The sequence below is a fragment of the Delphinapterus leucas genome, chromosome 12 (genome assembly GCF_059928025.1).
Source record: "Delphinapterus leucas isolate spDelLeu-1000000601 "Yukka" chromosome 12, BTC_Dleu_Yukka2, whole genome shotgun sequence".
NCBI classification, from domain to species: Eukaryota; Metazoa; Chordata; class Mammalia; order Artiodactyla; family Monodontidae; genus Delphinapterus; species Delphinapterus leucas.
In genome coordinates this window covers 78674413-78701042 of record NC_143140.1, presented here as the reverse complement: position 1 = coordinate 78701042, position 26630 = coordinate 78674413, and the positions used below count along the sequence as shown (strand labels likewise).

General features: G+C 32.7%; 1 protein-coding gene across 5 annotated transcripts in view; it reads right to left on the bottom strand.

The window, feature by feature from the left end:
- The window catches only part of STXBP5 (syntaxin binding protein 5), a 165990-nt gene that overhangs the window by 8297 nt on the left and 131063 nt on the right, over window positions 1-26630 (bottom strand). For 4 of the 5 annotated variants that reach the window (XM_022558713.2, XM_022558722.2, XM_022558733.2 and 1 more), the window contains 5 exons: window positions 25381-25431; window positions 19808-20047; window positions 16527-16896; window positions 16054-16219; window positions 5059-5170 (listed from right to left, as the gene is read on the bottom strand). In XM_022558713.2, coding sequence (XP_022414421.1) covers window positions 5059-5170; window positions 16054-16219; window positions 16527-16896; window positions 19808-20047; window positions 25381-25431 — 939 coding nt within the window. Of the gene's footprint in view, window positions 1-2467; window positions 2564-5058; window positions 5171-16053; window positions 16220-16526; window positions 16897-19807; window positions 20048-25380; window positions 25432-26630 lie in introns of all 5 variants that reach the window. The other variant, XR_016395246.1, reaches the window with a different exon arrangement.

Here is a 26630-nt window from a genome sequence, read left to right as displayed (position 1 = left end):
ATTTAGAATCAGTTACAAAATTTGGGGGGGTGTTGATAAGGACTTCATTAAATGTTTATTTGTGTACATGCATATATCAGTTTTGAGAGAAGGGATGTTCTTATTGCATCTTCTACCACACGAACATGGTATATCTCTTCATTTATTTGGGTCATTAACTTCTCTCAACGAAGTTCGATAATTTTCTACCTTCCCCATGGAGGTCCCTGAACATCTTCTGTTAAGATTTATTTCTAGGTATTTGATTTTTTTTGATACTCTTGTGGTAGGTAGAATAATGCCCCCCCCAACCCCCCAAAGATGACGACACTCTAATTCCTGGAACCTGTGAATATGTTACCTTCGTGGGAAAAGGGACTCTGCAGATGTGATTAAGTTAAAGACCTAAAGGTAGACTAATTATACAGGTAAACCCAATGTATAATCACATGTGTTCGTAAAAGCAAAGAGCTTTCCCCAGCTGTGGGCAGAGAAATGTGGCTTCAGAAAAACAGAGAGATGCAAAAAAGTTGCTAGCTTTGAAGATTAAGGAAGGCATCACCAGGTATGGATGGAATGTGGATGGCCTCTAGAAGCTGAAAAAGGCAAGGAAACCATTCTCTCCTAAAGCCTCCAACAAGGAACACAGTCCTGGTAACACACTAGTGAGACCCATGTTGATTTCTAACTTATAAAACTGTAAGATAATAGAATTTCTGTTGTTTCAAGTCACTAAGTTTGTGGTAATTTGTTATAGCAGCAATGGAAAACTAATACAAAGAGCAATTTTTAAAATTTCATTTTTTACTGTTAATATGATATGAATAAATTTTATTTTTATATGCTGATTATATCTAGTCAGTCTGCTAAACTATTATTCCTAATGATTTAGCTACAGATTTTTTAGGCTTTCTAAATATGTCATCATATCAAACATTCACAAGTGATTATTTTGTTCTCCCTATCCTATTATTGTACCTTTATTTCTTTTTAGTTCCCTTTTAAAGTCTCTAGGGACTTTAATACATTGTTGGATATCTGTGGTAACAGAATTATATCTCATACCTTATGTCAAAGGAAAAATTTAAAATATTTTTTAATGTTCCTGTACTAAGTGTGATATTTGCTATAGAGTTTTGATAGCTAAATGTTGTATCATTTGTAGCTATAATTTATCAAATTACTTTCTAGGAATTTTTATCATGAATGGATACTGAATTTTAACACGTCTCTTTTGCATTTATTGTGGTGGTGGTATGATTTTTCTCTTTAATCTGTTAATGTGGTGAACTACCAATTAACTTTTTAAAAAATAATAAATCAGCTTTGAATTCCTGGAACAATGCAAACTTGGTCTTGACATATCTGCATTGTGATTAGATCACACATTCTTAATTCTAATCCATTGGAATCTGTTGATTTTTTTAAAAAATCATCTAACATAATGTAAACTTAAAAAAAAACCCTAACTTTTTATAATGTAAGTTTCAAACATACAGGAAGGTAAAAAGAATTGTATAATAAACATCCATATATCCATGACCTAACTTTGGTAATAGATAACATTTTTTTTTTTTGCCATTTGACTGTGTCTGTATATATACAATTTTTGAATGGAATACTTAAAAATTTATTATAGAAATTGATATTTTACTCCAAAATACTTCAGTATTCATCTATAATTTCCCTACAAATATCAACAGAATACATTTTATGAACATTCTGTATGTGTTTGAAAATGTATATTCTGCAATGTTCTTCAGGTTTAAGTGCCTTCATTGTGTTGTTAATATCTTCTGTACCCTTGCAACCTATTTTTTATCTGCTGTTATATCTCAATCAATGGATATATTTTAGAAGTCCCCACTATGATTGAGAAATTGTCTCTTCTAGCAGTTATGTCCATATTTGTTTTTTATATATACTGAAGTCAAAATATTAGGTATACTTAATAATGCCTTAATGTTTACTCTTTCTGATATTAACATAGTCGTACCAGGCAGATGATTCATTTGCGTTTGTGCTTTTCTACCTTTTAAAATTTCAATCTTTCTGTGCTCTTATATTTTATTTTTTATTAAAAAAATTTTTTTTAACATCTTTATTGGAATATAATTGCTTTACAACGGTGTGTTAGTTTCTGCTTTATAACAAAGTGTATCAGCTATACATATACATATATCCTCATATCTCCTCCCTCTTGCGTATCCGTCGCACCCTCCCTATCCCACCCCTCTAGGTGGTCACAAAGCAAGGAGCTGATCTCCCTGTGCTATGCAGCTGCTTCCCACTAGCTATTTTACATTTGGTAGTATTTATCTCTTATATTTTAAATGAGTGTTCTGTGAGCAATATACTTATCCTTCTTTTAAAATTTAGTCTGATAGTCTCTATCTTTTAACTAGAATATTTATTCTACCTACATTTACTACGGTTATTTATATTTAAGTAAATCTACCATCCTTCATGTGCTTTCTAGTTATCTCACCTGTTTTGTGTTCTTTCTTCCCTCCTTTTGGAAGGACTGTGATCTTCCTGCTATTCATCAAGTTATGTACTACTTTTCTAGGTTACAGAGGTCACCCTAGAAATGACAACAAGAATCCTTAACTTATTAATGCTAATAGATCTTTTTACAAGTCTCTCAAAAAATGCAGGGATCTCAGATCACCTCAAATCCATTTACCCTTTCTAATTTCCTTGATTTTATGCAATATTTTGGATCACATTGTTTATTTATATGTGTATACACATACCACAAGACTTTGCTTTACAGTTTATAAAGATTTCAGTAATTATAATTATGCATGTATTTATTACTTTCTTTCCAAAGCATTGTCTCCTATATTTCTGACATTCCATCAGGATTATTTTCCCTCTATTTGAAGTACATCCTTTAGCATTCCCTTTAGTGTGATAGTGAGGCTTATTTGTTCACTTGTCTAAAATTCTCTCGTTCTTGAAGAATATTTTCTTTTCAGTATATAGTTCTAGATTAAGTACTATCTTCTGATAATAGGACGATAGAAGATCATCCTATTACCTTGGCTGTTGAGAACTCAGTCCATAACTTGTTAAAAGGTACCTATCATTTTTCTCTAGCCACTTGAAAGTTTTTCTTTGTTTTTGATGCACATTATTTTCATGTGACCTATCTAGCTGTGGATTTTTAAAAAATATCTTTCTTGGAATTAATTGGCTTCTTATGTGTGAATTGCTGTATTCTATCAATTCTGAAAAATTCCCAGCCGTATCTCTTTACATATTGATTCTTCTTCACATTCTTTCCTATCTCCTTCTTGAGAAGGTCTAACATATGTTAGCCCCTCTCACTGCAACTTCTATTTCCTTTATCTTCTCCTATGTATCTTACATCTTTTTGTTTCTCTGTGCTACATTCTGGACGTTTTATTTTGACCTACGTTTAAGTTATGTAATTCTTTCTTCAGTTGTGTCTAATTTGTGGTTAAATTCATCCACTAAGCTTTTAATCTTGGTTTCTGAACCTTTCATTTCTAGAATTTCATTTTAGTCTTTTACACATTTGTTGTATTGATTTTATAGTTTTCAGTTACCTGATAAAATGTTCAGGCATGGTATTGATACTTATCCTCTTGAACATAATATGAATAATTATTTTATAGTCTGTGTCTGATGACTCCAATATTTGAAGTACCTGTGATTCTGCTTTGGCTTTTTCTGTTTTGTTGATCATGGTGTTGATTCCTAGTATTCCAGATTACCTGACTACATATTTGAAAAACTATTTCTAAAAATGATATGAGGACTCTGAATATGTTATCTTTCTTTAGAGAACATTTTCATTGGAATCTGCCAGTTGCTGGGGACTTTAGCAGTTTGAAAAAATCTTAATTGAAGTTGAAAGTTTTCTGGGCCACTCAGATCATCTCAGGCTGAGCTGAAAGTCTGTGTGTCTGTATGTGCTGATTTACTTCCAGTTCACCTTTACTCTTAAGCTGTGGCCCTTTGGGGTCTTTGCAAAGAGAAAGAGTTATTTATCAGGGTTCCCATCTTAGCCAATTCTGGGAGCCTACCTTGCTAGTCCTAATACAGTTTAGAATCTCAGCTTGCTGCTTTAGATTAGCAAAGTACTCCAGGGTAAAAGTGGCCTCAGGTTGCCACGCTCACCACCTTTCCCCACGGATACTGTCTCCACTATACTGTCTCCACTATATATTAGCTCTTCGATGTTTTCGAGAAGTAAAAAATGTATATATGTTTGAATTTTGTATAACTTTGTCTATTAACCTCAGTAAGAATGTTATTCTAAAATATCCGTCCCCCCCGTGACTTGAAGAACAGTCTTCATTTTTTAAATGAATTAAAACTGACCAATCCTCATTACCCAGATGACTGAACAATCATTTGGGTAAGTTTTTAAAATGAACTTGCACTACACACTTACTTGCTGGTATTTAATCTTACAGTCTTTCTAGTCAACCAAACAGAAAAGGGAAATTCTAAAATATTCTAGCAAAAAATAAAGAATAAAAGAAAATAAAAATTCAAGGATAGCTAAGAGCTCCTATTTGAAAGAAAGGTCAGACATTCATTGATTCATTAGTTCATTCAAGGACCAATTTGTGATTTGTGCCAATTCTATGGAAGGTAGTAGATGAACCAGATTTTATATTTTAAATAACCTTCTAAGTGCAATGAGACTAGTTCTGGAAGTTTTGTAAGATAAAATAAATGTTTAAGTAAAAACGTTTTCAAAGTTAAGGTCATCAACTAAAGTCAATTACAGAATTAAAATAATGTAGATCATATTTAATGAAAGTCAAAAAAATTTTTAAAATTATTCATTTAAAGCTGTGAATATTCCTTTTTAGTCACCTGAAGCCATTCCGATTTTGGTTTCCAGAGTAAACTGTTCCCCTGACTTGAGTTAGAATATGGCAGAATATAATTTTATGTATTTTGCAAAAACTTCGGTCTATCAATTGTTGTGACAGAGAGGAAAAAGGTGAACATAATTTATACATGTAAGAAAAATTTATATGGCTTGGATGTTTCTGTTTTATAGACATATTATCCAAATTAAATAAATCAACTTACATAGTTCTTCTCTATCAAGAGATTGTGCACCACCTCCAAACAAGCCTTTAAAGAATCCCCTGTTTGGTGCTTCAGGTGTTTCTACAGGAGTGAAGAGTTCACCCAACATTTCCTTTAAAATCAAAACAAATTGTAATTGTTAAAGCTTCAGGGACACTAAACTATAATTCACAAAACCATCACTGTAAACTCTTTAACTCAAACTTACATTACCTGTTGAGGTTCACAAACAATGAGTACCCTTCAAATGATCAGATCTAGAACATTCTGACTTGGTCAAACAGTAAGTTATTAAGACTAACTTGACTAAGAATAACTTGCTGCTTGCTACTTTGGCTAGATTACTTTTTTCACATTTTAAGCAAAGATGATATTCCTGCTTAAATTGTAAGGAGATTCCAATCTTAATGACGAAGTGTTCATATAACTCTTATCAGGAATTGGTAACTGGATTAATAACTAGGTCTTCTTAAATTAGAAAGAAGAAAATCTATTAGCAAGTTGGAAAGTCCAGTGTAATGATGATACACAGTCTTGGAATTATCCAAAATAGCTGAGTCAGAAAATTAGTAGTTTAGAAAGACACACATACTTCTTTTTTCATAAACAAATGCTGGGAAAAGAATTATGCCAACATAAACCTGGAATTTCAGAAATCTGGCAGGGAGATGGAAAGACTTCTTTTTATATTGTCAGAGTTTTCTGAAATTTTTGTCAATATTTTTCAGAGCACAGAAATGGTAAAAGTAAGTCAGGAGACAAGAAAAATTGCTGACATCTTACTGACTTTGTAGATAACACATAAAGAGGGAAGAGGAGTTTCTATAAAAAAAAAAAGGATGGTAGCAATATTATTTGCAAGGCAGTTTTGGGAAGCTTTAGAAGCAAAATAAAAGTATAGTGAGGCTTTGGGATTGCATTTCTGCCCATTAAAGAGAAGCAGCTATGATACAAAGGACAAGTACACCACTGGTTCCAGGTAGTTCTGTGGTATTCTGATATTACATTATTACAGTTGGAGCTAAAGTATGTATTTTTTAGAGTTTCTTCCTTAGGGCTGGGCTAAGAAAGTTAATAAAGGATGTCCAAAGATTTTACATTTAGGTATATCTGTACACATATATATATTTTTGGCCGCACCGCGCAGCTTGTGGGATCTTAGTTCCCCAACCAGGGATTGAACCCGGGCCCACGGCAGTGAGAGAACGGAGTCTTAACCGTTGAACCATGAGGGAATTCCCAGTATTATCCATATTAATGCTGTCTCTCCAACCAGATTATAAATGAAAGGAGATATATATTAACACTATACAACACAGAGTTTCATTTATAATGTTGAAGTGGACTGAAGGCTTTACATTTTCATTCTCTTCCTCTGGATTTCTATAAAGTGGAGTAAAAGTAGAACGAAAAACTTCCTGAAGTCAATAAATCAAACTTGCTAAAACCCACCATAGAATATACTAATACCTATTATTTAATTCAAATTTATATTAGCCTATATAAAGAAGATGATTTTAGGCATATTTCCAATCTTTTTTGTACTGTACTTCACAGATTCTAATTTAAACTGTATCTATTAAATTGATAAAACAAATGGCAAACAGCTACCATTTGAGTGTCTTTTATGCTAAATCAAGAGTAATATGACATATATATATATATATATATATATATATATATATATATATATACAGTCACAGCATAAAAATGTTTTTTGAAATTTACCTCTCTTTAGAATTATGGTTTACAGCTCTCAACTTATTTGGTGTTTAATGAGCTTGCAATCTTACAAATGTAAAGTTAAGAAATTTAAAAATCCAAAGATTACAGTTATAAATCAAGAATCACTACAGTGTACTGGAATGAGTATAAACTTTGGAACCACGTGGACCTGGGTTTGACTCTCACCTCTGACTTTTACTTGCAGAGGAAGCTTAGGCAAATCAGTCTCCCAGGGAACTGGCTTCCTCAACTTTATAAAGAAGTGATAAAAATACTTACCTCTCGGGAATGTTACCAGGATTAAAGATAATGAAGATTATCTTTAATAAACTGAAGATAACATACAATTCCAAGATCAGACACTCAATGATGTATACACTAAATAGAAAAATCTCCTTTCACATAGGGATGAAACAAATTAGAAAATATGCAAGTCATTTATCATTAGATTAACATTGTGAATAGATATCTTTGAAGGAAGTGCCGCATAGCACAGGGAGATCAGCTAGGCGCTTTGTGACCGCCTGGAGGGGTGTGATAGGGAGGGTGGGAGGGAGGGAGATCCAAGAGGGAAGAGATATGGGAACATATGTGTATGTATAACTGATTCACTTTGTTATAAAGCAGAAACTAACACACCATTGTAAAGCAATTATACTCCAATAAAGATGTAAAAAAAAAAATTAGGTATTTCTTAATGAGTCTGCACTGTCTGCAGTTAGTATTAGGATTTGGGGAGAAGTATTGATGTTAAAAACGTACATATTTCAAGAATATAAAATAGTATCTATAGGTATTTTTTCACTTGTATCTAAATAAGGATTTTAATTACGATAAATTTATGCTTTAGAACACTTAACTTTAATGACTAATACATGTTGGTGAAATCGAAATAGATTTATACTATCTGTGATATTTCTCTACATCTAGTAATGGGAAACTGTATGTCTGAAACGATGTCTGGAACTTTTAAACTACTCTAAAATATGAATATATAGAAACAAGTATACTTGTTTGATGTTAGACAGTTGGATTTCATTTGTCATTTGTGTTTACAAGCTTAAGTGGTAAAATATAAGACTAATTTCATGAATGAGTCAATGTAAGTGCTTTGTTTGTCACTACTCTTTTTTCTTAAATTGAAGTACAGTTGATTTATAATATTAGTTTCAGATGTACAACAGAGTGATTAAATATTTGTATAGATTATACTCCATTTAAAGTTATTACAAAATATTGGCTATATTCTCTGTACTGTACAATATATCCTTAGAGCTTATTTATTTTATACATAGTTGTTTGTACCTCTTAATCCCTTATCCCTGTATTGTCCCTCCCTTCTTCCCTCTCCCCACCGGTAACCACTAGTTTGTTTTCTCTATCTGTGAGTCTGTTTCTGTTTTGTTATATTCATTCGTTTTATTTTTTAGATTCCACACATAAGTGATAATGTACAGTATGTTTTTCTCTGTCTGACTTATTTCACTTAGCACAATACCCTCCAGGTCCATATGTGTTGTTGCAACTGGAAAAATTTCATTCTTTTTTATGTTTAAGTAGTACTCCATTGTATGTGTGTGTGTGTATGTATGTGTGTATGTATGTATGCATGTATCTATCTATCTATCACATCTTCTTTATCCGTTCACCTGCTGATGGGACACTTAGGTTGCTTCCATATCTTGGCTGCTGTCAGAATGGCTATCATCAAAAAGCCTACAAATAAAAAATGATGGTAAGGGTGTGGAGGAGAGGAAACCATAGTGCACTCTTGGTGGGTATGTGAATTGGTGCAGCCACTATGGAAAACAGTATGGAAGTTCTTCAAAAAACTAAAAACAGAACTACCTTATGATCCAAAATTCCACTTTCTTCAGTATATATCTGAAGAAAATGAAAACACCAATATTCACAGCAGTATTATTTATAATAACTAAACTCTTTTTATTACATCAAATAATCACTGATTTTAATAACTTTCATTAAGAAAACTCTCTGTTATAAGAATATTGAGACTACATAAATATCTTCCAAGATAAGCACAGTAATAAATTTCAGTACTGCTGCATAATATATTCAAGGGAACCTAAACAGTTCAACTGTCATCGATTTTTTACAGTGAACACCTGGGGGTTTTGTTGATAAGTTACAATCTTGAGGTGCTTAGAACAGTTATTAACTTAATTGTTTAAACTGAATTAATCGGTATGTTCCACCTCTTTATGATTATGGTAAGTTTTATTTAAGTTTCACAGATAAATCAAGTCATCAATTTGAAAGACAACTTGTAAATTTTCCTTGTGTTTTCACTCAAGATATGGTTAGAATAATGCTGTAGAAAGAAATTTAAGTATTTCGATCCATAAGCATATACTTTTGACTAACTGCACTTTAATGCTAATAAAAAGTCCTGAAATCCATTAATTTTTAAAAATAGTTTTATTGAGGTAATTGAAATAAACTGCATATACTTAAAGTGTAAAAATTGCCAAGTTTTGACATACACATGTGCCGGTAAAATCATGACCACCATCAAGAAAGTGAATATCCATCACTTGCATTTCCTTGTGCCTCTCTGTAAAACCTTCTCTCAACCCCCTTCTCGACCTCCTATCTCTAAGTAACTGCCAATCTGCTTTCTCTCACCACAGATTAATTTGTATTTTCTTTAGTTTTATGTAAATAGAATCATACAATGTGTACACTTCTTTGCTTGGCTTATTTCACTCAGCATAACTGTTTTGAGATTCATCCGTGACAGTGAACGTTACCAACATTTCACTTTTTTATTGCTGAGTTGTATTCTACTGTATGGATATACTATAATTTGATCATGCATTCATCTGTTGATGGACACTTGGGTAACTTCCAGTTTCTGACTAGTACAAATAAAACAGCTATGAATATAAATTTACTTCTCTCTTGGGTTAAAAAACTAGGAGTAGAATGACTATGTCTTTCGTTCATTGATGTTTGACTTTTTACAAAACTGCTAAGCTGTTTTCCAAAGTGGTTGTATTGTTTTTGTTTTTTCATTCCTATCAGAAGTGTATTAGAGTTCTAGATTCTCTACATCCTTGTCAAAACTTAGCATGGTATTCTTTTTAATTTTAGCCTTTCTAGTAAGTGTTTAACAATATCTCATTGTGGTTTTACTTTGCAGTTCTCTAATGACTAATGATGTCAAGCATCTCTTCATGGTGAAGCATTTGTCCAAATATTTTGCCCATGTTTTTACTGAGTTGTCTGTCTTCTTTCTATTGAGCTTTAAGAGTTCTTTACATATTCTAGATACAGATCCTTTATCAGACACATTGCCAAGATTTTCTTCCAGTCTATGGATTATCTTTTTACTTCTTAAGTGTCTTTTGAAGAGCAGAAGTTTTAAATTTTGTTGATGTTGAAATTATCAATTTGTTCTTTTATGGTGTCATAGCTAAGAAATCTTTGCCCAACTCAAGTTAACAAAGATCTTCTCTTAGGTTCCCTCTAGAAGTGTTACAGTATTAGGGTTTACATGTAGGTCTATGATCCATTTTGATCCATCAATTTTTGTATATAGTGAGAGGCATGGATCAAAGCTCTTTTTTTTTTTTTTTTTTTTTGCATTTTAACATCCAATTTTCTGGCATAATTCGTTGAAAAGGCAGTTCTTTCTCCATTGCATTGTCTTTGTCAAAATCAGTTGCCCATGTGGAGAAAAAGGAGCTCCTGTACACTAGGAATGCTGGTGGGAATGTAAATTGGTACAGCCATGGTGGAAAGCAGTATGGAGGTTTCTCAAAAAACTAAAAATAGACCTATCATATGACCCAGTAATTCCACTCCTGGTTACATATCTGAGAAAAACAAAAAACACTGATTTGAAAAGATACATGCACAGCAGCATTATTTACAACTGCCAAGATATGGAAGCAACCTCAGTGTCCATCAACAGATGAATGGATAAAGAAGATGCAACACACACACACACGCACACACACACACAGGAATACTAATCAGCCATAAAAAAGAATGGAATTTTGCCATTTGCAGCAACATGGATGGACCTGGAGGGCATTATGCTAAGTGAAATAAGTCAGGCAAAGACAAATACTGTATGATATCATTTATATGTGGAATCTAAAAAATACAACATACTAGCAAATATAACAAAAAAGCAGACTCACAGATATAGAGAGCAAACCAGTGGTTACCAGTGGGGAGATGGAAGGGGACAGGGGCAACATAGGGATAGGGGATTAAGAGGTACAAGCTATAACGTATAAAATAAGCTAAAAGGATATACTGTACAACACACAGAATATAGCTAATATTTTATAATAACTATAAGTGGAATATAACCTTTAAAAATTGTGAATCACTATATTGTACACTTATAACTTACATAATATTATACATCAACTATACTTCAAGAAACAAAAATTATCAGTTGTCCAGGTATGTGTGGGTTCACTTCTAGACTCTCTACTCTGTTCCATTGATTTATTTATCTAATTTGATGCCAATATCATGCTCTTTTGATCACTGTAGCTTTATAATAGTTCTTAAAATCAGGTAGTCTTAGCCCTTCAACTTTATTCTTTTTTGAGTTTTTCTGCTATTCTGCCTACTCCCATACATTTCCATGAATTTTTGAGTAAACCTGTCAATTCCTACAAAAAAAAAAAATCCCACTTGGACTTTGTTTTGGATTGCCTTGAATCTATAGGTCAATTTTGGGAGAATCAATATCCTAATATTGAGTTTTGTGACCCAAGAACATATTTCAATTTATTCAGGTTATTAACAGTTTCTTTCAATATTTTGTGAATTTCAATGTAGAAGTCGTTCATATGTTTTGTCAGATTTATCCCAAAGTATTTCATATTTTTCGTTCCTATTATAAGTGGTATTTTAAAAATTTTCATTTCCAAATGCCCATTGCTAGTAAAGAAATAAACTTCTTCCCCATATTGATCTCATACCCTGCATCCTTGTCAAATTCTAGTAGTGTTTAGAAGTAGATTTCATTGGATTTCCTATATAGGTGATCGTGTCACCTGTGAATAACAGGCTTATTTTTTCCCTTCCGATCGAGATGACTTTTCTTTCTTTTTCTTGCCTGAATGCACTGGCTAGAACCTTAAATACAACACTGAATAGAAGTATTGAGAGTGAACATCCCTTTCCAGCTTCTGATTTTAAGGAAAAAAGAATTCAGTATCTCAACAGTGAGTATTACGTTAGGTGTAGATTTTCCCTAGATGCCCTTTAAGTTCCCACTTATTCCTTGTTTGACTATTTTTAAATCAGGAATGGATGTTAGATTTTGTCAACTGCTTCCTATTTTTTTAGTTTACTAATGTGGTGAATTCCATGGACCGATTTACAAATGTGAAGTCAACTCCATGTTCCCAGGATAAATCCTACTTGGTCATGATGAATTATCATGACCAGAATTATCCTTCTGATATACCTCTGGATTCAATTTGCTAAAATTTCCTTTAGAATTTTAACATCTATATTTGTGAAGTATATTGGTCTATAAGCAATTTTCTTTACTTTAAAATCTTTGTCTGGTTTTGGTACCATATTCCATGAACCTACCATTAACAAGTTGGGAAGCATTTCCCCACTTTAATTTTTGGAAGAGTTTTGTATAGAACTGGTACTATTTCTTCCTGAAATGTTGGTAGAACTCACCAGTGAAGCCACATGGGCCCGGAATTTTCTTTGTCCAAGGTTTCTAACTTCAATTTCCCTATAGTACTCTTTGGGTTATTTATTTTTTCTTGAGTGAGCTTTGGTAATATGTGTCTCACAAGGAATTTGCCCATTTCATCCAGGTTTTTTAATTTATTGGCCTAAAGTTGTTCATAATATTTCCTTATTATCCATTTTAACATTTGTAGAATCTACAGTAGTCACTTCTCTCATTCTTGATATTGGTAAGTCACTTCTCTCTTCATAATCAGTCTGGCTTGAGACCAATTTTACTGGTTTTAGAGCTCAAGCTTTTGGTTTCATTGATGTTTTCCTATTGCTTCCCTGTTTTCTATTTCATTGATTTCCACTTGGATATTTATTATTTTCTTTCTTCTGTTTACTTTGGGTTTAACTTGCTCTTCTTTTTCTCTTTCTTAAGGTAGAAGCTGAAGTCACTGGTTTGATGAGAACTTTTCTAATATACTGTTTTATAATATAGGTGTTTCAGTGCTATAAATTTTCCAAGTATAAATGCTCAATTGCTTTTTTCTATTGCTGTGCTTTCAAGTTACCTAACCTTTTCTTCTGTAATGTCTAATCTGTTGTTAATTTCATCCAGTATATTTTTCAACTCTAACACTGTGGATTTTCATCTGTAGAAGTTCAACTTTGGCCTCTATATCTTCTATATTCCTACTTAACTTTTTAAACACATGAAATACAGTTATAATTGCTTTAATGTCTTTCTGCGCTAATTTTAGTGTCTGTGTCAGTTATGTCTTGGTTTCTATTGATTGATTAGTCTTCTCATTATGGGTCATGCTGCCCTATCTTTTTGCATGCTTGGTCATTTGACGGGATGCCAGACATTATGATTTTTATTTTGTTGGGTGTTGAATATTTTTAATTTACTGTGAGTCATCTTCAGCTTCATTCTGGGATCTAGGAAACATTCTGACCCTTTTGGGTCTTGCTTTCATGATTTATTAGGCAACTCTGGAGCAGTGCTCAGTTTAAGGCTAAGTATTCCTCCCTAATGAGCCAAGACCTTCCTGAGTACTTTACCCAATTTCCCATTGAAGTCTGCTGAAAAATGGTCATCTAAAGGCATCAGGTCCCAATCCCTGGAAACTATAAATGTTACCTTGTAAGGAAAAAAGGGTCTGTGTAGATGTAATGAAGTATTTTGCCACGAGCAAATTATCTTGAATCATCTGGATGAGTCCTAAATCCAATTACAAGTGTCTTTTTAAAAAGAGAGGCAGAGGGAGATTGGACACACGCAAGAGGAGGTGGCAATGTGACCTGGGAGGCAGAGAGTGGAGTAATGCGGCCCCTAGCCAAGGGATGCTGGCAGCTACAAGAAGATGGAAGAGGCAAAGAACAGATTCTTCTCTAGATTTTGGCTTAGTGAAACTTATTTCAGACCTCTAATTTTCAGAAGTGTAAGAGAATAAATTTATGTTGTTTTTGGACACCAAGTTTGTGGTGATTTGTTACAGCAGCCTTAGGAAACTAAAACACTCATAAATGAATTATAAGTTTTTCCCATCTGGCTGTTGGGAAAAGGCATGTTTCCCTCTAATCCTCTATTCCTTTCAGATGGTTCTTTCTCTGGCCAGAGAGTTTATCCACACGTATATGCTGAACAGAACTCTACGGAGTACTCTTGCACCCTTTGTAGATCTCTAGTGTTCTCTCTCTGCAATGTTCTGGAAACTCTATCAAGGCATGAATGCTGGGGCACCTCTTTTGTTTCCTGTCTCTCAGGGATTACTTTCGTTTCACTGCCTGATGTCTAGGATCTTGAAAACTATTATTTCATGTTTGTGTATGCTTTGTTGTTTCAGGCAGGAGGGTCAGTCTGGTTCCTATTATTCCATCTTGGCTAAAAATTCCATTAATGTTTATAAACATCTTCCTAATTTTTTTTTGGTTAAAGTTAAATAAATGCACAATGTAATAGGGTTCTCTGGAAACCACAGAGTTCATTAGTCAACAGGTTTTTAACAAGGCATTATTTTTAGGCACTGAAAATACAGAGGTATATAAAACGCCAATATTGCCCAAAGAAAACATTCTATCACAAGGTCCTTGAACAGAGTTCATTTCTCACTTACCATATCGTGAAGGTATATAGCAGACAGTTATCAAGATAAACTGAGTGTACTATTAAGTGACCAGTTCATTTAAACATAAATAGGTAAAGTTGCTGTAGCTGCTACTGATTTTTACTAAAATAATAAAACACTGATCCAAGGATAGAATAAATTGATTCCAGAAAAGTGATGAAGTGTAGAATTTTGAGTAGTTGAATTAAGACCACATTTCAGACTGAAATGAATTAAGAATATATTCAATTGTCCATATTATTTCTTAATAGAGTAACATTTTACTAATGAAAGAAAACACTACAGGAAAATTTTACCTTTCCCATAAAAAGCAGAATTTTAATTCAGAAATTTAGGAATCTTTAAAAAAACACATCCACCCAAATGTAAATGGGAATTTAATATATCGGATATGTAATTTTGTTTCACTCTCAAGATTTATAATGATATCATTTAAGAGTATGTTTCTAGTATAGTCTACCTTGCTGAAATAACACAAACATCTGACACTGAACATATATTCAGTACTAAGCACTGTGCTAATAAGAAGCACTTTACGTGTATTATCTCCTTTAATTTACATCAGACCCTATGCCATTAGATGTTATTTCTATCCTCATTTTAAAGATAATGAAGCTCAGACACAGAAACCTGTCTAACGTCACATAATTGTGTAACTACCATGGCTAGGACTTAAATTCAGTCTTCTTGACTCTAAAGCTCATGTTCTAAAAATAAGCCACAAATTCAAATTTATAAACCAGGAAAATACGGCTGATAAATTGCAAAAACTTTCACTATGAAGTTCCCTTAAATAACGGTTTCCTCTAAATATCAAATATCGATTAACATTTTAGCGCCAACATTTTAAGAGCACTTTTATTTTAAAAGTTGACGCTAAACCGATCATTTCTAATATATATGCAAGCAAATAAAGCACTCGATATTTAAAAAAGATATAGTTTTGTATTTAAAGAATTTGTAATCTCTCACAAATAGATGAACAAAAATATTCAGAGGAAACCTATCAAATCTTATTTTTTCTTATAATGCATATACATCCTCATGACTACAGAGTATGAGAAGGAATGACACATTTGCTCTAAAAGAGATACAATTATCTTCACATTAACATAGGTCTTTAAAAAGGATTTTTTTGTTTCTGTATAATAGATATTTATTCTATGTGGAAAGTGGGTATAAAATGTATGTAGTATTTTGTATTTCTTTGACATCACTGGAGAGAAAAAATATGGATCAAGGAGATGGAGTCCCTCTTATAACAAGAGTTTGATGAAGACACTTTATCACCAATCTCAAAACATGTGCTCTCAAACTCTCAAGAAAGGCTTTGAGTTTTCTCATGTAGGCTCATTTGTTCACTGCTGTGAGTATAAGGGATGGACAATATAAGGGACCTTAGAAAATATTTCACCTCTGAAGAAATTACAGTAATATTTTTGTTATTTACCTGAAGATTTTCACAGGTCTCTTGACTGTAAGTGAGTCTCTGGATTTCTGTAGGTGAAACAAGATATAATGCTTGTCCATTGTTGGTGAAGCAGAACGTTCTGGCTATCCGCATATTGGTAAGGGGCAAGTAATACACATCCAATAGAGGTCTTAAACTTGGCAAACTTGAGAAAAAAATTAAAAACTTGTTAATAAACAGGTAGGTTTTAGTCTTGAACAAATACAAGAGGAGGTAAAAATAGCAGGGAACTCATAAACCTTCTGATTTAGTGTACCTGAGTGGGAGATAAAACTGATTTGTTTTCCTCACATATTTGTTCACTATGAACTGAATGAAAATAAATTCTCAGTGTATAAGACTGTAAACAAATAAAAGCCTTTCTTTCAAACTGAATATAATTCTGCAACATTATGTGTTGAGGGAGGAAATGTTATATCTGTGTTTAAAAAAAGAAAATATCTAACTCTTACCTAAAAGTCATAATGTGTCCATTGGCACAGAAGCAGGCAAGGCAGATACTGTTACTCAATGATACAACATCTCCACGAAGAACAAATGAGGTCTCTGTAATGTTTTGCTTATAAGCACAGTTCTGAGTTGGCAGTGAGATTACTTTTGCTTGCTTTTCAGAACATATCACTGCATACTGGTTTTCACTAATTTCCTGAGAAGAGGAGGGAGATACAGAGACAGGTCTTCGTTTTTTCAATTTCTCCTTTTCATCCTTCTCTTCAGGAACATTGTGCTCTTTCCAGGATTCATATGCGGGTGGCATTAAGCAGCCTGTGGAATCCAGGAATGCCATTCTCAGGACTGCCCCTTTTAACCTCAATATAGTACCTAAAATTGTAATTTTAGTAAATAAAAAATATTTTAATCCCACAGTAAATATGTTTATTCCAACTCTGACACATACTAGACACTCAAAAATATGTAGAATGTATACTGAACCGAAATTGTACACTGGCTCACTGATAGGATTCAAACTTCAAGCATGATATTTGAATCTGGAAAAAGATACCAGTAAGTGCTACCAAATAAATAAGCGCTACTATAATTGCTACCAAACAGATAAACGCTAGGATGAGTGGAACTAGGTCTCATACCTGGCAAGTGTACTACCATTGAGTATGAGAGTAAGCAGATGGCATCTAGAGCTGCACGGTCCAATATGGCAGCCACTAGCCACTTGAAGTGTGGCTGGTCCAAATTGTGGCATGTTGTAAGAGTGAAATACATGCTGGATTTGAAGGCTTAGTACAAAGAAAAAATTACAAGAAAATACCACAATAATATAAAAATACTGATTACATGCTAAAATGATAGTATTTTGGATAGACTGGGCTAAATGAAATATGTTACTAAAATTAATTTCACTTTTTTTTTTTTTTTTACTTTTTTAAAAACAGCTACTAGAAAATTTAGAATACTATATGTGGCTCACACTGCATTTTTAATGGACAGAACTGATCTACAGGGTCAATGAGAAAAAAAAGTTTCCACATATTTCTAAACATTACTTCAAAAAAACTATTTACCAGTAAAAGTCAAATACACTCAAGACATTGCTTTGGTCAACTTACAGTCTTAAATTAGTAGTTATAGTTCTTGATTTACTTTAATTAACGGGACTCCCTTTCCTCCATATCCTTGAATAGGTAAATATGATTTATGCTCATTTCTAAGTAAGCTAAATGATATTATTAAGGATTTGGAAAGCAATAGAAGGGAGGGTATAGAACCGATTTAGCAATTCAGTTTTTATTTTAGAAGATTTTTTTCATATTTTATTACTTTATACTTATATTTTATAGTTTGCAAAAAATTATCCATATATTATATTCTTTTGTTTCTAAGAGGAAGAGATCCCAGTGTTCTGTCAAAATTTTTCTTAGAAGACAAAATTTTCCTTTCCTCTTCACATTTATATATTTTGTCTATTGCAGGGTGGCCAGATAAAATAAAGGATGCCCAGTTAAATCTGAATTTCAGATATACAATCAATACTTTTTTTAGTATAAGTGTATCCCAAATTCTGCATTAGTTTTCCAAAGAGAAAGATGGGACATATTTAAATTAAAAAATATGTTATCTAAAGTCCAAATTTAACTGGGCATCCTGCAATTCATTTGCTACATCTGGCGTTAGTCTATTGTCCAGGTTTGGAAAGTAGACAATTTAATTATTTTAAACGGTTTGCTAATTTGGGAATGGTTTATAGTCCATATGAACATATATGAGATATAGTAATCCCAGTAGGTGGCTTTTCTAAAAATGTACCAATATTTAAATATATGCTTGTCCTATAGTTGGCAGGATTATAGTATGTTTTCCAGCGGGGTAGTGGTAATTGTTGAGTTCTCCTCTTGAAGGCAAAAAAAAAAAAAAAAAAAAAAAAAACCACAACAAAAAACAGTTGGGGACAAAATAGACCATTTCAGGCTCTTAGGCATGGAAACTCACCTGCTTGGAAAACACCTCTCTTCTCCTCATAGTTCCAATACAGATAATATGATATAAATGTCATTGTTATATTTTAAAATAGGCATCCTATTAAAAACAAACCTCAAAGATTCCAACATTGAAAAGAAACCCAAAGGTTCTTTCTTACACATGAAAATTATTTCATATCAAAGTAGATTTACAGCTAATTTGACTTTATTGCCAGTTGGAAAAATCTTAAACATTTTTTAATATAGTTAATAGTAGATTATTTATATTTAATCCCTCTCTTTTATTTATTGGAAACATTTTCTTATCACAAACTGTCTGTTGTAGAAAATTTAGAAACTACAAATCAGTAAAAAGAATAAAAATTACCCACAATCCCACTATTCAGTGATAATTTCTATCAACATTTTGATTTTCATCTTTCTAGTTTTTTTTTCCAATACATATACTTGTTTACTAATAAGAAATGAGATTGGTTAAGAAATTCATCATTATGTAACTTCTTCTAACAACTAGGTATGCAATATATAGTAAATTATTGAGCTGAATGAATAAATCAAACTGTTCCTTTAATGTAAAGGTAGTTCAGAAATGGTAGAACTAGAAATCATAATTACATTTTAATTCTAAATTCTAAGTATTGTTAAAATGTACTATATAAACAAGAAATACACTAATAAGCAAAACCACGTTTTTGTTTTTATTTTTTTCTATCTAGATCAGCATAGATTAGTAACGGAAACCAGAATTCTCAATTATTTCAAGACCTATCAGATTCCACATACATGTGATAAAATTCAATCTCATTTTCAATATAGGAAGACTGTAAATTTTTTCCTCTTAACTTTTTTTTATTAAATCACCTAATTCTTCAAAGAAGAAAATTAATGTATTTTAAGACTTTACACTTAGAGATTAAAAATAGTCAAGTGTATAATGTTTAAAAATATACTTTTCTGTTTGTTCTCTAAATAGGTACCATCCTTTTGCTTATAGAACATACTATTCTGAGGTATCCTAGAATGCAGTAGAACAACAGTGTTTTTGTTTGTTTTTCTCATTTTCTTTTGTAGTAATCATTTTAGACATGATTCTAGAATTAAAAAAATATAAAACCTGAATGGCTGTATAAGTAAATGATATTCTGGAATCTTATTCCATGTATTCCTTCAATTAAAAACATAAGACTATAACTATCCCCATTCAGACTTAGATTGATTCAAAAATGAAAAGCAAAGGCTTCTATTAAATTATACTAAAGCAAACCTTCAATAGAAGTATAGCACCAGAGCATACATACCACTTGGAGACACAATTACTGGCTGAAGAAGTCTTTGCTCTCCTCCTGGGGGAAGGTTCAGTGCAATGACAAGCACTGTTCCCAATGTAGTACCAACCCACAAACATGGGGAGGGGGCTGAATCTGCCTTTCGAGTAAAAGTTTCACAGAAATGAAGAGCAGAGATTGCTTCTCGGGATTCTTTATCAACGCTGGTTACACTTGAACTCCGTGATCGGCTGAAGGAATTATCTTTTATATCTGAAACGATTTAAAATGTTGTGAGATTGCTCAAGTTATAAAATATCATGCTTTTTGTTTGGTATAAGTTTTGCCAAATAGTTAATCTGCAAAAAGATAAAATCTACAGCATATTTAATTTTAAGTTTCTTTTAATTGAAAAGAAAAACAATTTACTTTTATGCTAACAATTTTTTCCTTTGCTTGTATTTGAAACACAGAGGGACAAATCCACACTTCTCAGAACTGAGCTGAGGTCAACCCAGCGAGTTCAGTGAGTTTTTGGATGGATGATCTCTGTGGTTTTGGTGCAGCTCTCTGTTAGTATCCTGGCTGCTTTTCCAATCTTAGCCCTTACTACCCTTTCTCATGGTGCTGTTTCTTCCTTTGGTAATATAATTCATGAGTAGATAGAATCAGGAAAGTGGGTATTTTCAATTTTCTACGTTAAAAAAAATGCTTTTATAAGTACTCTGATGCTACCTTCAAATTTATTGTATGATGGACTTTTTTCCTTCACATCTGTCCATATGAAAGCCTTAATCCATAAAAATTTAGCTTTATTTTCTTTTAAATGCGATTTTAACTGTAACCAACGTTCATCTAAGGCGTTTTTCATTAAACTGTACAACTGGTATCTGGCTCATACTTAACTTGATGCCAGGTATATTCCCTTTACCCGGCTCTGTCTGTAATGACAGGGATACTTGTAAATTATACTAATAAACCCTCTCATGTCTTCAGCTACCTTCTCTGTGGCCAATCTCAAGTCTGTTTCAAGCCCTGGCCTCTTTTCTCTTGGAATGCATTTCCAAAGGCTTATAAAAATTTTTTCCTATTATGTCTCACTAGGGAAAGTCAAAATACATCATTTCCCCAAGGCTCTAAATTCTTCTAATGGCACTATTTATATTAATGACACCCCTGTTCTCCTAGGGAAACAATACTTGAAATGAGTCCCAAGTTTGGTTCTTCCCTTTCACTTTACTTACATGTCTCTGATGGGATGCAAAGTCCTACGCTATTCTAATGTTTCTGTTTCCTTCTTTCCACTATTAATCAACTTCCATCACCCTATGTTCAGGCCTTTATCACCATTCATCTAGACTACAATTCCCAAGAGATCTCCCCACCTTCACTCTGTCACTGTTCTATCACAACTCAACTAAATTTTACAAGGTACAGTTTTAATTCTATCACCTCTATCTTAAAAGTCCGCAACAGTTCCTCTTATACTCTTACTCAGGTTTTTAAGACTCCACAAAATATCTCAACCTACCCTCCTGGCCCTATCTGCCAGAGTGCTGCCCTGCTTCAGTTCACTGTGGGAAATAAACCGAGCCATTCAATGTTCTCCAAACATACCTGGAGCTTACCTACTTTTTTGCTTGTGATTTTCTTTCTGATTCGTGCCCTTGCCTTTTCTCTACCTATCTAGATGGTGTTTATTCTCCATCTCAAGTACTGTCATCCTCATGAAGTTTATCCTGATTCCTAAAACCATACACAGTTTTTCTCTTTTGAATCTTGATAGCTTTTTATCCCCCCCCCGGCATGAATAGTACATTTGTTCTGTAGTTATTTCTGACTTGTCTTAAGCCTTGTTCTAATGTGACTGTAAATTTCTTGAGAACAAGGGCTCTCTCCTTTTGATGCCCTGCAGAATTTGGCATAGTGCCTTGCATATGAAGGTATTCAACATATACTTGCTGAAGACAGACCTACAGTTCCAAGTATCTAAAGCAATGTGTTTCTGCTACACCACTGGGATATATTAAAATTTCCAGTAGCTTCTGCTGTTCACATCTAATAAGTCACTCCTCAAATCACATGTTTCCAATGCTACTGTGAAAGAAATGACTTCATAATGTTGTGAAAAATGAAAAACACGTTCAAGTCTTCTAAGTTGTATTTTACTGAATAAAAAAGGCATAACTGAATCCTACCTATACCCCCCAAAAGCTTCTTGTAATCAAATTTAGATTCATAGGTTAAAAAAAATTCTCCCAAACAATAATTATATACAACATAATTTTGATTACAGCTAGCCTCTGAAAACAATAAAGCCACTAGTTATGACAACAGCATGGGTTATTTCTAACTATAGTTTCTAAAAATGCTTTTCTTTTGCCTGAGATTGTGCTTCCTGTTACAGATTATGACACAGTAGAAAAGAACTACTTAATGTAAATAAAACAGCTTTCTATAAGCAATAGCTCATTACTGGATGAGTTTGTAATATGATATTGATTCCAAATGTTAACTCTTTTTGTTCCCAAAGTTATTTTAGTAAAAAAAACAGAAATTTAAAATTTATTTTCCAATGATAAAAATATTTGTTACTTTGATGAGACATACACATAACAAGATGAACAGACATATTCACCTATATTATCAGTTGTGACCTAGTGATAAAAATGAAAATCAGTGACACAAGAAAATTTAATATTATAAATTTCAATATAAATTAAGCTGTATGAAAACCTATACTGTTATCTATTAGAATTACAATAGGTGATTCACAACAATCTATACTTCAAATGTTAATTCACAGGCCAAGTAAACATTATTTTAATTTAATAGACTAATTTAACTATATAAAATTCATAAACTACAACTGTGTTTTTATTATATGACTTCTCTATAAGATTGCCAGAGAAACTCCTATGGCTAGATCAATATGGGAAAATGAACTGAATCAGAATCAACTCTGAACTTAGAGAATTAGGTTGCTTATTTTATCTGTGTAGAACTGTTTGAAAACAAGTTAGAATCTTCAGCAGTTCATGAATTGTAACTACCACTGACTGCTCTTAAGTTAGATGTTGTGGGTCTTTGTGGCTTAAATATTAGAAATTGGGCAAGCTTAACAAATGGAATAGAAATTTTCATTTTCATTCTACTAATAAGAGCAGAAATGAAATAGCTACCACTAAGTAGGGCTACCATGTGCTTCATACTATCATAAACTTTACATTTATCATTTTATTGAATCTATATAATAACCCTGAAAAGTATTATCACCATAATTTAACAAATAATGAAGTAGAGGCTCAGACAGGTTAAATGACTGAGAAAGCTAGTTAATGGAAGAGTTTGGATTTGTGCCCATGTTCAAGTCTAAAACATCTGTTAGGCAACTCCAGATAAACATGGGATTAGTCATATCACCAATATCATACGAGTGGAGTGTTTTAATTATTATTGAGCATTAAAGTTCAGTGTTTAGATTAAAAAAAAACAAAACTGGAACATGTGGTCTTTCTGGCCAATCTAAACTCAGAAAAAAATTGTCATTAATGCCTCCATCCAGCTCTAGTGATACAACCATGTCATAAAATTATTGCTTTCCTGTTATTCTCTGGATGCCTAGAACATTCCACCTGTGTATATCACACTCTCCTATCACATAGAGCCTTATGCAACAAAATTTTATATCCCCCAATCAAAACATAATGCCAAGAGGTAAATTTGGTCAGGGTAAAAATTAGGACAAAATATTTACTTACATAAAGATACATAACAGTTTGATATTTTGCCTCCTGTTCTTGACACTTGAAAAGTGACATCAGCAGTCTAACAATATCGCCCATGATTCCTGAGTTGTGGGCCATGGAATCTAGGGTGAAGCTATGGTGAAAGTACAATGTTGCATAATTCCCCTATAAACAAAAGTGAATTCTATTCACAGAAGCTTCCATAGCTGCAGGAAAAGTCCAACAGCTCAGCTACTTTAGCAACATTTGGCAGTTTGAGCCTATGGATAATAGTTGTTTTTCCCCGTTGACTCTCTGGCCAATGTAAAAGAATTACCAGCTAAGAATCTCTATCAAAAAATAGTTCAGTAGCACAATGACTTAAGGGAAAATTATTGAGGCAACATGGGTATTGTTTCAACATATATATTAATCAAAGTTATAATTAGCTTAGGGCATTGAGATACACGGGCACACAAGTAAAAGATAAACTGAATAAAGATGATCTATAAAAGCACAGAGCACACACTTTGATTAAGTTACTTAAATAATTCATAAGTGTGAATATTCTTTTAAAAAGTAATTGACATCTATTTTTACTAATTTAAAAAGTACTTCTACATGTGTTTTCTCAACAGATTTTTAGGTACTAAAAGACACAAAACCATTTTAAGTAGTAGTATTCAGTGTTACTAAAATCATGGGCATCTTTGAGAGTCTGATGAAAACTCTGGATCCTCTTGCTGGGGAAAAAAATGCTTAACGGTAGCCTCAGATACACGTGGGTTCAAATGGCATCTTTCATTTTTATAGTGAAGGGAACTATGCTCCTCTCAAAACATACGTTATCCAACATTCTAGAATTTATTTCTGGTTCCCTTAACAGCAGGGGTATTACAGGGTTCTACTAAACTGTTCTTCCTATGTTCAGGAATGGAACCTTTCACTGATGACAGTGGAAGATATTATGCCTACTCACTCATAATAACATGCTATCAGTATAACTGAGATAAGACTATGATTTGGAAATGCTAAAATCAGTAAGGTGAAATGGACCAATACCTAAGTCTGTATTATGCATAAGAAGATAGTCAAGGAATCTAGAGAATTAACAGTGAGAAGATGAGGTGGGTGAGCAAATAAAAAGGAGAAAATCTAGTTGTTTCTAAGACAAACATGCGTGAAATCATCCGTATGCAGTCACACTTCTTATCCACTTAAAGGCAATAGAAATTCTAAAATTAAAATGGAAATCCTGCTTTATATTTACTACATGGGATCTTATTTTTGTCTTTATCGAAATGTCATTTGTCCCTATCCTGGGATATCAGGGAGCTGTTTTGGAGCTGGATATAAAGCAGAAGGAATGTGTGAATATATTCACTCTGCTTTCCTAATGGATAGGTTGCATAGAGAGTGCTACAGAAAAAGATATATTTTCCACCTTATTATCGTGAAAAAGTAATAATGATTCTTGATATGAGATTCACTGTAATACAGGAAACTAGTCATTTATTTTGAAAATATTAAATTCTCATAAAATAAGTATATAAATAATAAAGTTCAAAATAAGTTTTCAGATGGTTAATTGAAATTAATCCAAAATCACACATATTTTAATCTTACACTAAATTTTGTTTAGATAAAGTATGAGAGGGCTGAGGAAATATATTATTTTGATTTGCTTAAAGTTATATTATAATTATCCTTTACAATCTACAGAAAGCATCCTGAAGGCTATTAATTCTTAAACAGTCATTTTAAACTTGATTTTCAATGAAAATCTAGTCTATGGTCATTTTAAATCTCCTGATTTCCTTGTCTTCCCATTAAAGAGAGTTTAACTACTATGTATTTTCATTTGTTTATTTTACTTACCTAAGTCAGGCTTTAGGTCAGTAGGCAAGCTTAACTTCCTTGACATTTTTGCTGAAAAATAAAATGCATTTTTAAAGTTCTGAAGAATATCTAATTCATGCTTATTCATACCAACTGCCCTTCAAGATAGGAGTGAATATTTTTCTTACTTAGATGCTAAGATAATTAAGATATGATTAATAATGTTATGGGTGGAAAGTAAATCTTATTTTCAACTTTTTAAAAAGTTTGTACTTACTTGATTGTAACACCTTTGAGTGCTTGAAGCTCTCACTTCAAGAAAGCCTTTTAAATTCTAACTGTTAATTATTTCTTAGGCTCACAGGAAAGGGTTAGGCTTTTCTAAGGAAGCAAAATCATTTCTCAGAAAGAAGGTGTTGCAGATAAGGACAATAGAGGCATAAGACTGAATTTGGGTATGTGATACAATAAAATCTTTCCAGCTCCTCGTCTTCACAGCTATTAGGCTCATTCTTTTTTAACTTAATCTCTTGAATATAGGACATCCTATATCTACAATCAAATTGAAGTATTTGATTACTTCACAAAAATATTTGGCTCATCCATTTCTTCATATATGTCAACTCAATTTACATTTTAGTAAAAAACAAAAAAACAAAGTCATGCTCAGTCTAAAATTAAAGTATTTACAAAAATATAAACTACAGATACTTCTATTTTGGATTAGAATAATACAAAAGCCTAGGTAAAAAACTACTGAAATTCACTTTCCATCCTGAAAATCAGTTATTGCCTAAATCTAGGAAGTGATTTAAAGTTAGGAGGTGTTTAACTATATCTATTATGTTAGTGGCAGTGCATGCGTAACAGAATAGTGCTTCCTATGTGAAATTTTGAAAAAGCATTTGTTTGTTAATACATGAATGTGTATATTGGGTTAAATTTTGGACTGTTAGGAGATATTTAAAGAACAGACCCTGCTAGTCCATAAGGGCGCCATGTAAACAAAGAGAAATCCAGTCATAGTACATAACTTCCACATCTAAAAAAATGACAAATCCAGTGTTAGGAAAGAGGCATTAGGCAAACTGGGAAGGGATAGGGGGAAATCAAGTATTTATTTCTAAGCTTCATTAATCTAATTAGCATCCTTTAAAAAATAACAACAATGGGTCAAATATATGAATCAGTCTTATCCCATTTTCACACAGACTTAATCAATCTCAGTTAAAAGATAAAAAGTAATAGAAAACTAAAATAGCCAAATCTATGGTTGGTTGATATCATAT